The 18,156-nt window shown below is 36.9% G+C and overlaps 2 protein-coding genes across 2 annotated transcripts; both read left to right on the forward strand.

Annotated features, from left to right (window-relative positions):
• The first annotated feature begins 2,155 nt into the window (after positions 1 to 2,155).
• Positions 2,156 to 9,952, forward strand: LOC138335218 (oxaloacetate tautomerase FAHD1, mitochondrial-like). The gene is made up of 3 exons (XM_069284198.1): positions 2,156 to 2,295; positions 3,115 to 3,211; positions 6,227 to 9,952. Exons 1-3 carry the CDS (start codon positions 2,219 to 2,221, stop codon positions 6,716 to 6,718), a joined length of 666 nt encoding a protein of 221 aa, XP_069140299.1. The 5' UTR covers positions 2,156 to 2,218; the 3' UTR covers positions 6,719 to 9,952.
• A 5,110-nt stretch (positions 9,953 to 15,062) lies between these two features.
• On the forward strand, positions 15,063 to 17,719 carry LOC138335220 (oxaloacetate tautomerase FAHD1, mitochondrial-like). The gene is made up of 3 exons (XM_069284201.1): positions 15,063 to 15,192; positions 16,124 to 16,220; positions 16,906 to 17,719. The coding sequence occupies exons 1-3, from the start codon at positions 15,116 to 15,118 to the stop codon at positions 17,395 to 17,397; spliced, it is 666 nt and encodes a 221-aa protein (XP_069140302.1). The 5' UTR covers positions 15,063 to 15,115; the 3' UTR covers positions 17,398 to 17,719.
• Positions 17,720 to 18,156: the final 437 nt, after the last annotated feature.

Raw genomic sequence — 18,156 nt, forward strand, 5'->3', positions numbered from 1 at the left:
GGCCCCTGATATCAAAGGTACCAAACCAGAAATACATTGAGGGCCTTCCGATATCAAAGGTGCAAAACCAAAATACTTGAGGACCTTCCGATATCAAAGGTACAAAACCAGAAATACATGAGGGCCTTCCGATATCAAAGGTACAAAACCAGAAATACATTGAGGGCCTTCCGATATCAAAGCTACAAAACCAGAAATACATTGAGGGCCTTCCGATATCAAAGGTACAAAACCAGAAATACATTGAGGGCCTTCCGATATCAAAGGTACAAAACCAGAAATACATTGAGGGCCTTCCGATATCAAAGGTACAAAACCAGAAATACATTGAGGGCCTTCCGATATCAAAGGTACAAAACCAGAAATACATTGAGGGCCTTCCGATATCAAAGCTACAAAACCAGAAAAATACATTGATTGAGGCCTTCCGATATCAAAGGTACAAAACCAGAAATACATTGAGGGCCTTCCGATATCAAAGGTACAAAACCAGAAATACATTGAGGGCCTTCCGATATCAAAGGTACAAAACCAGAAATACATTGAGGGCCTTCCGATATCAAAGTAAAACCAGAAATACAGAGCTTCAGATATCAAAGTACAAAACCAGAAATACATTGAGGGCCTTCCGATATCAAAGGTACAAAACCAGAAATACATTGAGGGCCTTCCGATATCAAAGGTACAAAACCAGAAATACATTGAGGGCCTTCCGATATCAAAGTCAAAACCAGAAATACATTGAGGGCCTTCCGATATCAAAGGTACAAAACCAGAAATACATTGAGGGCCTTCGATATCAAAGGTACAAAACCAGAAATACATTGAGGGCCTTCCGATATCAAAGGTCAAAACCAGAAATACATTGAGGGCCTTCCGATATCAAAGTCAAAACCAGAAATACATTGAGGGCCTTCGATTATCATATCAAATGTCAAAACCAGAAATACATGAGGGCCTTCCGATATCAAAGGTACAAAACCAGAAATACATTGAGGGCCTTCCGATATCAAATGTCAAAACCAGAAATACATTGAGGGCCTTCTTATATCAAAGGTACAAAACCAGAAATACAACGAGAACCTTCCGATATCAAAGGTACAAAACCAGAAATACATTGAGGGCATTCCGATATCAAAGCTCCAAAACCAGAAATACATTGAGGGCCTTCCGATATCAAAGGTACAAAACCAGAAATACATTGAGGACCTTCCGATATCAAAGTACAAAACCAGAAATACAACGAGGGCCTTCCGATATCAAAGGTACAAAACCAGAAACACATTGAGGACCTTCCGATATCAAAGTTACAAAACCAGAAATACATTGAGGACCTTCCGATATCAAAGGTACAAAACCAGAAATACAACGAGGACCTTCCGATATCAAAGGTACAAAACCAGAAATACATTGAGGACCTTCCGATATCAAAGCTCTAAAACCATAAATACATTGAGGGCCGTCCGATATCAAAGCTCTAAAACCAGAAATACATTGAGGGCCTTCCGATATCAAAGGTACAAAACCAGAAATACATTGAGGGCCTTCTGATATCAAAGGTACAAAACCAGAAATACATTGAGGACCTTCTGATATCAAAGGTACAAAACCAGATTTACATTGAAGGACTTCCAATACCAGATTTACATTGAAGGACTTCCAATATCAAAGGTACAAAACCAGAAACACATTGCGGGCCAATGCTCTGATAAAAGAAATAGGCCTACATTGACAAGCGACAAGCCTCATCATCATCACTATTATTTTTATCATCATTATCATCAGAAATTCATGGACAGAAATCATCATCACCATCGTAGTCGTCATCATCATCGCCACTATTATTATCATTATCACCATCGTCATCATCATCATTACACACCATCATCACCATCATCATCATCAGATATATACGGACAGAAATCATCATCACCATCGTCGTCTTCATAAACATTATTATCATCATCATCATCATCATCATCATCATCATCATTATCTCATCATCATCATCATCATTATCATCATCATCATTATCATAAACCATCACCGTCATCATAACAATCACTATTTTTATCATCGCCATCAGTATCTCACCACTAGACTATATATAGCTACTCATTGTCAACATATAGGCCAACAGCGTCACCGTGAAACTTGTCCACAGTACGGCCAAAAGGGAATAACTCTAGTTTAAGTTTTAAGACGACTTCAGACTAAGATGGCTGCCTCCAGTGCCAACCTAGCAAGATTCAGCGAGATTGGGAAGAAAATCTTGGCGATCGGACGAAATTACAAGTAATTCAGATGTAGTTAATGTGAAGCAATGTAGCAATGATTAATAATGAATATTTGATCTTGACTGTCAATCTATTAGTTTGCCATAAACATAAACTTATTATGAGGCAAGGCTTGTTTCTCAGCTCTCCGACTGATCAGTCAATTTCGGAGGAATATCTCGATAATGCGATGTACGTCGTAATAACCCGGCCAAATTTCATTAATTGATATTTTGTGACGGTATTGTTTACTGGTTGCTTTTAAGCAATGGATATTTAGAAACAGAAGTTACTCTGACCATAGTCAGATAATGAAATCTGATATGGGCGTTTTTGACCTATATATAGAATGTTTTCTTTTACCTGTAACTTTATATACAGGTAGATATACGATACCTGGTGTAGTTATCCTCGCATAAAAATCATATCAGGGCTATTCTTATAATGTTGATGTGATTCAGAGATAAATCTATATAAATTATTAATACAAAAAGTTCTTTTTTTTTCAATATTTGTAATTAGAATTGAGGCAGTTGGCATAAAAAATAACAACACAATGTCACGTGAAGGCACCTGGAAAATTACCAGATTTTACTTGAGTACTAGCCTATATACAGATAATCTTGATCTGAGGAAAAGATGTCAGAAGTGTACTGTACATAATATCTTTTTCGCTACAAGAGTAGCCAGTTTAAGATGAAGCTTCAATGTCATAAACTTTATATTTATATGTCAATGTTTGGTGTCTCCGGTTCGCACATTGATCACGCTTTGCATATAACATTATTTTACTCCCAATGTTTATATAACAAGTCAAGATGGCTATCATCTACTCCAGATCGCATGTTAAAGAACTAAATAATCCAATCCCGAAGAGTCCGTTGGTATTCATCAAGCCCACCAGTGCCTACGTTTTCGAGGGCCAGCGAATAAGGGTAGGTACACCAAACAAACTTCAACAAGGTAGAGAGTTAACAACAGTTAAAAAGGTTAGGTTTAAATTAGCTACTGTTGTAGTAGAAAAGATAGTCAGAAGATTCAGTCAGAAAGTGATATCTTTTCCGCTACAGCAGTAGCTGCGGGGTAAGTGTAAGTCAGCTGTTACTGAATAGCTGGTTATTTATGTGGGAAATATATTTTTGGGATTTCAAGAAGCATTTTCTTTGTGACTAAGAAAACCAATACAGTGAAAACTGCCTATAAAGACCAACCAAGAGACTCAGAGCACATTGTATTGAAAATGACCATTTAGGACCCTAAGAAAGTGGTCTTTGTACTCTAGGGTGTCCGATCACATATGATCTCTACACCCCTGGACTATCTCATAGTTAAGCTGGAGGCAATAGAACAGGTAATTTAGTCCTTTAATATACATCAAAAGAGCCGTAAAACGGTACACTGGTTGACTGTGTGTCTTCGAAGAAAATTTTTTGCAGGCCTGGCCTGTGATTAGTTCAGATTTGTTCCCCTGACCTTGCAAATCAGTGAAACAGCTATTGGCACCAAAATGGCTCCTTCGATCGTATGCCAATGGGACAACTTGAATCTGCAATCTTAACATTAGTCCCAATCAAATCTTTCAGCTGGCTCAGATTCATTGACAATATTGAAATCTTATGGACCTCCAACCGACAGTCTCTCTATGAATTTATTGAACATGCCAACGCATTCCAAAATTCCATCGAATTCACTGCCGACATATCATTAGATACCAATATATTTCTAGACACTAGGCCCACCTTAGTTGAATGAGCCATTACTGACTTGTATTCCAAACCTACTGATTCTCATCTATACCTCCGTCCCACCAGTTGTTATCCCTCGCATACCACGGCCCACCAGAAGCATTCCCTATTCACAAGCTTTACGAATCCGTCGAATAGTGTCCGACAATACCACCTTCGAACTCCGGTGCGAAAAGCTGAAATGCCACCTTCTTCCTAGAGGATACAAATCGCATCTGATCGACCAAGAAACCGACAAGGTCCGCGCTCTAGATAGTGCCAATCTTCTCATATACAAGTGTACCAAACCAGAACTGCCACTCAACGTGTTCCCTGTGCGGTAACATTCCATCCTAACTTACCACATCTCCATTCTATCCTTACGAACCACTGGAAAAGCATCGTGTCATCAACTAAACTTAGGCGTGTTTTCCCAGAGCCACCGCTACTAGCCTACCACAGACTAAAAAATGTAAAAGACCTTGTAGTGAGCAGCAAACTTCTTCTTGCTCCTGCTGCACAAACGGGTTCATTCCAGACATGCAACAATAAACGGTGCATGATGTGTCCTACACAGCATCCACAGACACATTTGAATGTGCTATCGACAACAAAGCATACAACATCCGACAGAACCTGACGTGCAAATCCAGCAATGTCATCTGCCTCCTCTCGTGTACGAAATGCACCATGCAATACGTTGGGGAAAACGACGGTCCACTCAACATCAGAATCAACAATCACGGCTGGTCTATCAAACAGAACAAACCTCACTATTCAGTTGCCAGACATTTCAACTTACCCTGGCATGGTTGGAAAGACATGCAGGTGATTGCAATTGAGCACTGTTCCTACTGGACACAAGCCAAGCTTCGATCGAGAGAGAGATTTTGGATTACCTATCTACAGACCCGCTATCCCGGGGCATTAATGAACGTTAAATGTATATATATTGCAAATTGACATCGATTGATCACTCGCTTTTCAATTGCTATTACCTACTTCCACCATTTTCCCGTTCTTTTTTTTTCTACGCTTTTTTTTGTCTTTTGCATGTGCTGCCCGGCAAAATGCGACTAAATTTAGGACTTTGCTCCTTTGCATACGCACACCGAGGAGATAGACCACTAAATTTTCATCCTATACAAATGAGCACTACATATTTCAATTTCGCCACGCATTTGAAGTCACACGTGGCACGCTCTCCAGCCACCGTTCATATTGTAGCATTCTGCCGAACAGCATGGCTACTTTTTGGTAGATCCGGCCTTCGGCTGCCACTTGCCGAAGGATTAATTGCGCTGCACTGTGCTGTTAAATATTTGTCGTCTTTCATTGTCCCGTTTTACTGTTCGTGTCATATTATGTACATGTAATCGTGTTCCTTTTGTGTGTCTTGATAAAGGGGCAGATCGCCTTGAAAATTTGACATTTTTTTGTCCACACGGTTGGAATTACTTCTTTGTCCCAAAGTTTTACTATGAGATAGTCCAGGGGTGTAAAGATCGGAAGTGATCGGAAACCCTGGATTATCGAGGATGCGGGGGTGGATGCTATGGCAGGTTTCATTGAATACATGTATAAATATGTTTTACTCAGAAAATACTGGCTATGGCAGTATTGTAATGACAGATCCAAATGTAGACTCTTTGGGTACAAAATGTATATAATGTAGTGGAGAAAGCCTTTGGAGAGTTCAGGTCCACTATATAGAGACACATGATAACCTGGTACTATTGATACTGTGAATGCGTTGTAAACGTGTATTTGGAGTAAGTATGAAAGAGGAATGTTTTACATGAATATCAGTAAGGGTTAAAAAAAAATGAAAACCAATCCTGACACTTTATCCTATAGTCTATATTGTGATATATATTTCTTCCTTCCAAATAAACATATAGGATATTTAAAAAGACATCTTTATTTTGAATGTTTACTGTGCAGTCGAAAATGAACATTGATTTATGCTCCACAAATGAATATGTTCCTTGCCAACTGGATTAATACATGTTTTATTGTGTACTACAGCTACTGTAGTATAAGCACTTAAAATGAAGATCAATCCTCATATTTACATTCCTGTTTTGGTTTTAGACAGAATGAATCTGTAACTATGATCACCATGGTTACTAGGCTAAATAGACTAATGTACATAGATATCTTTTACATATATATTTTTAAATGGGATGAAGCCCTTGTTTAAAAGATTTTTTCCTCTTTTGAAAGTTTCCACCTGGCTGCAATGAGCTCCATCATGAAGTTGAGCTGGGAATTGTAATTGGGAAAGGCGGCACCAGCATCTCTGAGGAGAATGCAATGGACCATGTCGGCGGATACGTTCTCGCTCTGGACATGACTGCCAAGGATCTCCAGGATTACGCCAAAAAGAATGGTCATCCTTGGGAACTTTCCAAATCTTGGGATACATCTTGTCCAGTCAGCAATTTCATCGAGAAGGACAAATTACCAAATCCAAGTAACCTTGACCTCTGGCTTAAGGTCAACGGAGAACTGAAGCAAAATGGAAACACAACTGATATGATTTTCCCCATTCCATTCTTGATCAGTTTCCTCAGCAAATCTTTCAAACTGGAAGAGGGAGATGTATTGTTGACTGGTACGCCATCTGGTGTTGGTCCAGTGAATGAAGGGGACGAAATCCAGGCAGGGTTGTCAGATATCATATCTGTCAAATTCAGTGTGGGTGAAAATAAATAATTTGAATGGAATTCAGTGTGAATGCAATCAGATTTTATTGATTTCCATTTAATTACACTGGTGCTTTAATCGGAATTGAACAAGTACATTACATAATTTAAGATAATCATAATCACGGGGTTTATAATTTATATTTTCACTTCATATTGAACGGAGAACTATCTGATTTTGTTTTAGTTTTCTCTGATTTGACTGAATCTTTATGTTTTATTTAAATTTTTGAACATTTTGATGAAATAATCGAAGCTGCTGGAAACTTTGATGAATTGAGCCAGTCAGTGTTATAGATAGCCTTGTTATTGCCGAATAGGGATGTTGATATAGAGAATTAATAATTGTTACTACAGGTGTTTTGTTTGTCAAATTTTTATATGCTTTTAGAGAAGGTTTAGATAAGCCTTATATTTTTTATTGGTATTGATGAACAATACTTATAAATCATGACTTAAGCACTAACCATTTGTCAGCTTTTGAATTCAAAAATTAATTGTTGACCATTTTTTTTAGAATAAGTATAATTGTAAAATGCACTGAATTTTAAGTATTTTTATTTCTTACTGCCAAATTAATGAATTTATGATTTTAGACACAAATCATTTTACTACCAGTGGTACTGGTTCGATATTCCCCACAGAAGTGGAAATGTGTTTTAAGATTTTTTCTTCTAAGGGACATAAAATTCATGTCACTGCCAGTTTAATGTTTTGTTTGAGAGCAGTATATTGGTCATCTTGGTGCCAAGTTTGTGTTAATGTCAACTTTGATTTTTTAACAGGGCAGTTTGTGAGAATAACAAGTTCTGCATTTGTTGTATTGAAGCTAAAATTTTATGTATTTTTTTTAAAACAAGATTTAGCATAGAAAAAAAATATACATAAGTACAAAATATTTTGTAGTGATTTTCAGATGATGAGTAAAATTTATTCTTTGGTTATGCTTATGAATGATTCTATAAAGAAGTAGTTGTTAATAATTGTACTTTTCTATTATTCTTAAAACTGGTTTTATTTTTCATAATCGATTGACAATCGAACAATGTGTTCTCTACAGTATAAATTCTGTGTTTGGTTTGCCATGTAATTTCTGTCTAAAGTTATCAATATATTTTTTGTACAATTGTTTGAAGTCATTAATATCTTAGAAGTTTACATTGTCTTCCTGTTGGGAATTGATGTATATTTTTCTGTTTTCTTCAACTGGCAAAATCAGCAATAACTATCAAATCATACATCAGCTGTGACATACAAAAAGTTGAAATTGTAATATTTTATTGTTTAACAACAAAACTAAAATGACATAACTTGCTCATGGGAAAGAAATCCAAAATTTAACAATCAAAATCATACAAAAATCATTTTATCATAAATTCAAAGTTACATAGCTCTATGCTTAATATATGTGAATAGATATATTGCTCTTTATACAAATTCATCTGAAATCTGGGTACACAAAGGAATTCCTCAGTCCTGTCAAATGTTGGGTACGATAGTCATTTATTGAGGTACTGTATTCAACAAGTACAAAATGTCTTATAAACTGGGGCCAGCAGCTGGTTCAGAGAAATAACATTTCCTCATTTGCTGACCTTATAGTTACCAGTAGTAAAATTCTGAAGTTTACAAAATTTCTTGATAAACTTTATTATTTTGCTTATTGAACAAGTTCACCCATCATGGCAACTGTATACACAGTCCACAGAATCTCCAAAGAACAAAATTGTCACAGCTAATGAGGTTTGAGTACTCAACCATGTCACATGATTAGTTTTGATATAGGCTATTTGTGTAATAATTGTTTTTTTTTGTTTTATCTCCAGAATGTGTTCACATTTCAACTGCAATAACAAATAAGTGTTCATTCAGCTGCATTACCGCTCATAACTTAAAATGATATTGCATTTATAGAAAAAGTATCTCTCTCGCCTTTAAAACTTTCTCAAGTCAATGTGTTCAAATGGTTATTAACTCAAGACTTTTTAACTTTTGTTTTTTTGTGAGATGTAAAACATTAGATATCTTGTTATGCTTTTTTATATAAATTTCCATTTGTTGTTAGTATATATGCCTTGTTAACTTTTTATCAGAGTGTGTGTCTGTACTACGTACCTACATGTACATGCCTCTCTCTACCAAAGTGTAACAGATAGTGGAAAAAGTCGAACTATAAAAATAATTCAGTAGTGCAAAGGTCAATCTAGATAGGCCAGAGTTCAACAGAGTAGCAAAGGTCAGAGATCAATTAAAATAATTCAGGTTTCTGTTTACATTCTACATACATACACATAGTTTATATTTTAAAGATAGAAAAATCAATTAAATATAAAAAGTCTGCATATTTTAATATATATATATTTAAATATATATATATATATTATGATACAACTGTAATGAAAACTAAAAAGAAAAAAAAATCACGCAAGAAAAAGAAAAAAAAAACACAAAAAAAAACAAAAACAAAAAACAAAAAATAGACAAAATGAAAGCAGTTTTATCTGTGAGAAAATATAACGTCCTATGAATTATCTGTTACACTTTGGTAGAAATTGGTATGAAGTCATTAACAGTATTGCCAAATTGTTCTGTCCCAAACTCATCGAACATAAAATCACCAAAAAAGCATTTATTGTCATATCAACATCACAGCATCATGAACTAATTACATCCTTTTTATCATGTTCGATGTTTAACAACTCCTTAATAACTTTTAAGATAACTCTTACCATAGAATCTCCATAAATCATTCACCCCTGAAATAGCATAATGGTACGATCTAGTCTTTGATTTAGAAGAGCCTAAATGTGTTTTCAGGGGTGAATGAGTTCAATAGGTTAGGCTTTTCAGGGAAGGGGTGTTTATATAATTATGAAGAAATGTAAAGCTTATATCTATGATGGAATCACTGAGGGGCATTACAGAATATTCTCAAAAATAATAATATATGTAATAATTCTGAATGAAGAAAACAAATGTTGATCAATGAAATAATTCAATTTGAGATTTGTGTACATATTTAAAATTGTGAATAACTCTATAATGAAATTCTCTATATAGGAAGTGCTACGTGTGTACAAGTTGTTGAGTTGTTGGAGGTCGTTGTTGAAGGTCGTACATGAGATGGAGGATGTGAGACTTTACTTATCAGAGATGTTGGTGGTAACAGTGAAACTCTGTAGACAGTGTTGCATTGTATATTAATTAGGGGAAATAAAGATTCCAGCAAATCAGTGCAAACAAATTATTCTCTTTTGTTTTCTCTCAATCATACCAACTACCGAATTGGTGCAAACAAATGTTGTGGCCAAGTGGTTACACTGTGGAGATGGTAAACAGAGGTGAAGGGCAGGGGACACAATTCTTGCATCCCCTTGAATAAGGGGATGTGCCACTAGCCATCCAACACCACCTCGGGCTGCAGGCGAGTGGGGCAGTTGCCTGGTGATAATCATAGATCTATGGATTTTCTCCAGATACCTTGGCTTTTCTCCACTATAAATTGACACATCCGGGCTGTAACAGTGTTATAGGATGTTAAAGAAAATAAACTCAAACCTAAACCTGCAATAAATGAATGTAAAAGCGCTAAAACCAGAAATACATTGAGGGCCTTCCGATACCAAAGCTCTAAAACCAGGAATACATTGAGGGCCTTCCGATACCAAAGGTACAAAACCAGAAATACACTGGGGCCTTCCGATACCATTACCATAGGTTCAAAACCAGAAACACATTGAGGGCCTTCTGATACTAAAGCTCTAAAACCAGATATGTATTGATACCAGAAATACATTGAGTGCCTTTCGATATCAATGCTCTGAAAACAGAATGCATTGAGTGCATTTCGATATCAATGCTCTGAAAACAGAAATTTATTGAGTGCCTTTCGATATCAATGCTCTGAAACCAGAAATACATTGAGTGCCTTTCCATATCAAAGGTTGAAAACCAGAAACACATTGAGTGCCTTCCGATATCAATGCTCTGAAAACAGAAATACAATGAATGCCTTTCGATATCAATGCTCTAAAATCGGAAATACATTGAGTGCCTTTCGATATCAAAGGTACAAAACCAGAAATACATTGAGTGCCGTCCGATATCAAATGCTCTAAAACCAGAAAAACGTTGAGGGCCTTCCGATATCAAAGGTACAAAACCAGAAATACATTGAGGGCCTTCCGATATCAAAGGTACAAAACCAGAAATACATGGGGGCCTTCCGATATCAAAGGTTCAAAACCAGAAATACATTGAGGGCCTTCTGATATCAAAGTAAAAACCAGAAATACATTGAGGGCTTCGAATCAAGCAAACAAAATACAAGGCTTGATATCAAAGTAAACCAGAAATACATTGAGGCTCATATCAAAGTAAAACCAGAAATACATGAGGGCCTTCCGATATCAAAGGTCAAAACCAGAAATACATTGAGGCCTTCGATATCAAAGAACAAACCAGAAATACATTGAGGGCCTTCCGATATCAAAGTCAAAACCAGAAATACATTGAGGGCCTCCGATATCAAAGCAAAAACCAGAAATACATTGAGGGCCTTCCGATATCAAAGCTCAAAACCAGAAATACATTGAGGGCCTTCCGATATCAAAGGTACAAAACCAGAAATACATTGAGGCCTTCCGATATCAAAGCTCAAAACCAGAAATAAAGAGCTTCGATATCAAAGTCAAAACCAGAAATACATTGAGGGCCTTCGATATCAAAGCTCAAAACCAGAAATACATTGAGGGCCTTCGATATATCAAAGCTCGTATCAAAACCAGAAATACATTGATTGATACAAAGGTCAAAACCAGAAATACATTGAGGCCTTCCGATATCAATGGTACAAAACCAGAAATACATTGAGGCCTTCCGATATCAAAGGTACAAAACCAGAAATACATTGAGGGCCTTCCGATATCAAAGGTACAAAACCAGAAAATACATTGAGGGCCTTCCGATATCAAAGGTACAAAACCAGAAATACATTGAGGGCCTTCGATATCAAGTCATACCAGAATAATTGGGCCTTCGATATCAAAGAAAACCAGAAATACATTGAGGGCCTTCCGATATCAAAGGTACAAAACCAGAAATACATTGAGGGCCTTCGATATCAAAGTAAAACCAGAAATACATTGAGGGCCTTTCGATATCAAAGTACAAAACCAGAAATACATTGAGGACCTTCGATATCAAATGCTCAAAACCAGAAATACATTGAGGCCTTCATCGATATCAAAGGTACAAAACCAGAAATACATTGAGGCCTTCCGATATCAAAGCAAACCAGAAATACTGAGGGCCTTCCGATATCAAGCTCTAAAAACCAGAAATACATTGAGGCCTTTCCGATATCAAAGGTACAAAACCAGAAATACATTGAGGGCCTTCCGATATCAAAGTACAAAACCAGAAATACATTGAGGGCCTTCCGATATCAAAGGCTACAAAACCAGAAATACATTGAGTGCCTTTCGATATCAATGCTCTAAAACCAGAAAAACGTTGAGGGCCTTCCGATATCAAAGGTACAAAACCAGAAATACATTGAGGGCTGTCCGATATCAAAGCTCAAAACCAGAAATACATTGAGGACCTTCCGATATCAAAGGTACAAAACCAGAAATACATTGAGGCCTTCCGATATCAAAGTTCCAAAACCAGAAATACATTGAGGGCCTTCCGATATCAAAGGTACAAAACCAGAAATACATTGAGGGCCTTCCGATATCAAAGGTACAAAACCAGAAATACATTGAGGGCCTTCCGATATCAAAGGTACAAAACCAGAAATACATTGAGGGCCTTCCGATATCAAAGGTAAAAAAACCAGATTGATACATTGAGGCCTTCCAGATACATTGAGACTTCGATATCAAATCTACAAAACCAGAAATACATTGAGGGCCTTCCGATATCAAAGCTCCAAAACCAGAAATACATTGAGGGCCTTCCGATATCAAAGGTCCAAAACCAGAAATACATTGAGGGCCTTCCGATATCAAAGCTCCAAAACCAGAAATACATTGAGGGCCTTCCGATATCAAAGCTCCAAAACCAGAAATACATTGAGGGCCTTCCGATATCAAAGCCCCAAAACCAGAAATACATTGAGGGCCTTCCGATATCAAAGTCAAAACCAGAAATACATTGAGGGCCTTCGATATCAAAGTCAAAACCAGAATACATTGAGGGCCTTCCGATATCAAAGTCAAAACCAGAAATACATTGAGGGCCTTCGATATCAAAGTACAAAACCAGAAATACATTGAGGGCCTTCGATATCAAAGTACAAACCAGAAATACATTGAGGGCCTTCCGATATCAAAGTCAAAACCAGAAATCGATATCAAAGCAAAACCAGAAATACTGAGGGCCTTCATATATCAAAGTACAAACCAGAAATACATTGAGGGCCTTCCGATATCAAAGCTCAAACCGAAATACATGAGGGCCTTCCGATATCAAAAGTACAAACCAGAAATACATTGAGGGCCTTCTGATATCAAAGCTCCAACATCAGAAATACATCGAGGCCTTCCGATATCAAAGGTCAACCAAAATCATTGAGGGCGATATCAAAGCTCCAAAACCAGAAATACATTGAGGGCCTTCTGATATCAAAGCTCCAACATCAGAATAATACATCGAGGACCTTCCCATATCAAAGCTCCAACATCAGAAATACATTGAGGGCCTTCCGATATCAAAGCTCCAAAACCAGAAATACATTGAGGGCCTTCCGATATCAAAGCTCCAAAACCAGAAATACATTGAGACCTTCAGATATCAAAGCTTTAAAACCAGAAATACATTGAGGGCCTTCTGATATCAAAGCTTCAAACCAGAAATACATTGAGGGCCTTCCGATATCAAAGCTCCAAAACCAGAAATACATTGAGGGCCTTCCGAAAACCAGAAATATATTGAGACCTTCAGATATCAAAGCTTTAAAACCAGAAAGACATTGAGGGCCTTCTGATATCAAAGCTTCAAACCAGAAATACATTGAGGGCCTTCCGATATCAAAGGTACAAAACCAGAAATACATTGAGGGCCTTCCGATATCAAAGGTCCAAAACCAGAAATACATTGAGGGCCTTCCGATATCAAAGCTCCAAAACCAGAAATACATTGAGACCTTCAGATATCAAAGCTTCAAAACCAGAAATACATTGAGGGCCTTCTGATATCAAAGCTTCAAACCAGAAATACATCGAGGGCCTTCCGATATCAAAGCTCCAAAACCAGAAATACATTGAGACCTTCAGATATCAAAGCTTCAAAACCAGAAATACATTGAGGGCCTTCCGATATCAAAGCTATAAACCAGAAATACACTGAGGATCCCAATAACAAAACTGCAAAACCAGAAATACATGGAGAGCCTTCCGGTATCAAGGCTCCAACATCAGAAATACATCGAGGACCTTCCGATATCAAAGCTCTAATAACAGAAATATGCTTACCAAGGATTTATAAGTGAGAAGGATTCGTGTCTGTCTCTTTACATAACTAAACACCACGCGAGACGCCTATGAACCGGGAATAAAAACCGTTTTTCTCAACAAAAACTTGTCTTATCGAGTCAAACGAAACACCATTGTAAAGTTTGTTAAATTTCACGACGTTTATTACTTGCTTTTAAAGACGGAATATTTAGGGCCTTATGTCTTAAAATTTTCGTTAAAAAAAATAGACAGCTCATGAAATGACAGCACAGCTTCCAGAAAGTAAGACGGTAACCCTCGCACCCGCAAGCTACATCAAAGGCTGCGCCGGCGGATATCAAAGGAAAATCAGTCGTCGCCCAACGCCACGGTCAGTGCACATACACAAAAGCGCCTGCTTTGGACTTCCCCAAAACCCAGTGTGACTTATCCTTCTCATATACGTCCTTGATGCTTACATTGAAAAGCCTTCATCGTCATTATCATTATCATCATCATCATCATCATCATCATCATTCATCACTATTTGTATCACTGTCCTTATCATCACCATCGTCGTCGTCGTCATTATCATGATGCATCATCGCCACTACAACCATCACCAACACCATCATCAGAAATACATGGATAGAAAACATCATCACCATCGTCGCTGTCGTCATTATCATCATCATCACCGCCACTTAATTACATCATCATCATCATCATCATTATCACCACTATTATCATAATCATCACCATTATACACCGTCACCGTCATTATCATCTCATCAGCATAATCACTATTTTTATCATTGCCATTAGCATCTTTCACCACTGGACTAGGCCTACTCATCATGATCATCGTCAACATAGGCCTAACACGCCACTATCAAAACTTGTCCACAGCACGTATACGGCCAAAGGGGAATAACTCTAATTAAGTTTTAAGACGACCTCGGACCAAGATGGCTGCCTCCAGTGCCAACCTAGCAAGATTCCGTGAGATTGGGAAGAAAATCTTGGCGATCGGACGAAATTACAAGTAATTCAGAATTAGTAAATGTGAAATAGTGTTACAGTGATTTATAATGAATATTTTATCTCGACTGGCAATCTGTTAGTTTGCCATGAACAGCAATTTATTGTGAGGCAAGGCTTGTTTCTCGGTTCGCCGACTGATCATCAACTTCTGCAATGTGAATATCGTTAAGCCGTTCTATTTGATGTACGTCGTAATCACCCCGCCACATTTCGTTTACTAAAAAGATATTTTGTTATTAACGGTGGTGGCATTGCATACTGGTTGTTTTCAGCAATATCTATTTAGTACAAACAACTAGAAGTTACTGACCGTATAGTCTGTAGTCGGATAATGAAATGTGATAATCTGATATGGGCGTTCTTGACCTATATATAATGTTTTCTTTACCTGTAACTTTATATACAGGTAGATATACGATACCTGATATAGTTATCCTCAGATCCCAAACATATCAGAGCTATTCTTATAATGTTGATGTGATTCAGAGATAAATCTGCATGGGTACTACATGTATTCCTTAAATTACTAATAGATTTTTTTTTCATTATCTGTAATCAGAACCAAAGGATTAAGCAGTTCGCATTAAATTAAAAAAATGAAACACAGGTGAAGACACATGGAAAATTTAAAATAACCAGATTTTACCTGAGCTCTAGCCTATATAATCTTTTTAAAATTAGCTACTGTTGTAGCAGAAAGATACTACACCTCGATCTGAGGAAAAGTCGTCAGAAATGTACTGTAATATCTTTTCCGCTACAACACTAGCTAGTTTAAGATGAAACCTCAATGTCATAAACTTTATATTCATATATTATTGTTTGTATCTACATTTAATTTTTGGACTGTCTCCGGTTCGCACCTGACAAGCTTTACATTTTTTACTCCCAATGTTTATGTAAAAAGTAAAGATGGATACTTTCTATTCCAGATCTCATGCTAAAGAACTGAATAATCCAATCCCGAAGAATCCATTGGTATTCATCAAGCCCACCACTGCCTACATTGTCGAGGGCCAGCGAATAAGGGTAGGTAAACCAACCAAACTTCTCAAGTTTAAGAGTTAAAACAGTTAAATAAGTTAGGTTTAAATTAGCTACTGTTGTAGTAGAAAAGATAGTCAGAAGATTCAGTCAGAAAGTGATATCTTTTCCGCTACAACAGTAGCTGCGGGGTAAGTGTTAGTCAGCTGTTACTGAATAGCTGGTTATTTATGTGGGAAATATATTTTTGGGATTTCAAGAAACATTTCTTGGTCACAAAGAATACCAGTACAGGCAAAACTGTCCATAAAGACCACCCATGGGACAAAGAAAAAAGTTTTTTTTTTCATTCCAAAAAGAGTTCATGATAGACATAAGGTATTAAAAAAAAAATCTTTATTTTGGCTGTGTACTGTACAGTTGACAACAAACAAATATTCTATGCTCAACAAATTAATATGTGTTTCGCCAACTGAATTATACTACAGCTAGTGTTGTATAAGTAGTTAAAATGAAGAACAATCCTTATACACAATGTATTTACTACTTGGATATTAGCCAAAGAAAAGAAAGCTTTAAATGTTATATTATGTGGGATAATTATACATGATAGAATGTTTTGAGTGAATTGCAGACTCCTCTTTGACTTTAATCATTTTTGATCATTTTACTTGCTCCATTGACTCATCAACTTTATACTATTTCTTTAATTTTTCTCTAATTTTCAAAGTTTCCACCTGGCTGCAATGAGCTCCATCATGAAGTTGAGCTGGGAATTGTGATTGGAAAAGGTGGAACCAACATCTCTGAGGAGAATGCAATGGACCATGTTGGCGGATACATTCTCGCCCTGGACATGACTGCACGGGACCTTCAGGATTACGCCAAAAAGAATGGTCATCCTTGGGCACTTGCCAAATCTTGGGATACATCTTGTCCCGTAAGCAATTTCATTGAGAAGGACAAAATACCAAATCCCAGTAACCTTGACCTCTGGCTCAAGGTCAACGGAGAACTGAAACAAAATGGAAACACAACTGATATGATTTTCCCCATTCCATTCTTGATCAGTTTCCTCAGCAAATCTTTCACACTGGAAGAGGGTGATGTATTGTTGACTGGTACGCCATCTGGTGTTGGTCCAGTGAATGAAGGGGACGAAATCCAGGCAGGGTTGTCAGATATCATATCTATCAAATTCAGTGTGGGTGAAAATAAATAATTTGAATGGTAATTTCATGCTCACTGTGATTGCAATCAAATTTAATTGATTTCCATTTAATTACACTGGTGTTTTAATCAGAAATGAACCTGCAAGGACATTACATTATTCAAGATATTCACAATCACAGGGTATATATAACCGGAGACCAGTTTATCTTTTCACTTCATAATGCCAGTATATTGTGAAAGGTTGCCATTTATAAATCATGATTTGTTGATTATTAATATGATTCTTATAAAAAGTCTGCTGTATTTGTTACATGTTCATGTATAAATTATATTTAATGAAATTCTAAATAAAGTCAAAAATACCAATTACAGTGTACATGTTAGTGTTGATTTCGGTGAAATTGTTGTCACACCTTAATTCCTCCAGTTTGAGAAGAGCCATCATCTGTTGTCCAGGGGTACTAACACTGTCATAATATTCACCACTGAACAATGTCATAGTAAAACTGAAGGCATTTCAAGAGAAATTAATTGATCAATCACAGGCCTACCAAGATTTCCTTTGGAGATTATGTTGAGAGTGAAGTTCAACTTAAGCCATACAGTCAACCAAAGTGTATTGTTACTCAATTCTTTTGATATACATCAAAAGACCAAACTACCTGCCTAATCACCTGTTGTTGCACAGAGAACCTCCAGTTTTGCTATGATATAGTCCACAGGTGGATATTTTGGCAGTGATAGTAACCCATGGAATATCAAGGACGGAGAAGAGTTCACTATGCAGATTGTAAGTTTTAGAACCTTG

The sequence above is a fragment of the Argopecten irradians genome, chromosome 11, assembly GCF_041381155.1.
Source record: "Argopecten irradians isolate NY chromosome 11, Ai_NY, whole genome shotgun sequence".
NCBI lineage: Eukaryota > Metazoa > Mollusca > Bivalvia > Pectinida > Pectinidae > Argopecten > Argopecten irradians.

Coding starts and splice junctions, on each gene's coding strand:
- LOC138335218 (XM_069284198.1), top strand. CDS start 2,219: ATGGCTGCCTCCAGTGCCAACCTAGCAAGATTCAGCGAGATTGGGAAG. Junction 2,296..3,114: donor GCGATCGGACGAAATTACAA/GTAATTCAGATG, acceptor CATCTACTCCAG/ATCGCATGTTAAAGAACTAA. Junction 3,212..6,226: donor TCGAGGGCCAGCGAATAAGG/GTAGGTACACCA, acceptor CTCTTTTGAAAG/TTTCCACCTGGCTGCAATGA.
- LOC138335220 (XM_069284201.1), top strand. CDS start 15,116: ATGGCTGCCTCCAGTGCCAACCTAGCAAGATTCCGTGAGATTGGGAAG. Junction 15,193..16,123: donor GCGATCGGACGAAATTACAA/GTAATTCAGAAT, acceptor TTTCTATTCCAG/ATCTCATGCTAAAGAACTGA. Junction 16,221..16,905: donor TCGAGGGCCAGCGAATAAGG/GTAGGTAAACCA, acceptor TAATTTTCAAAG/TTTCCACCTGGCTGCAATGA.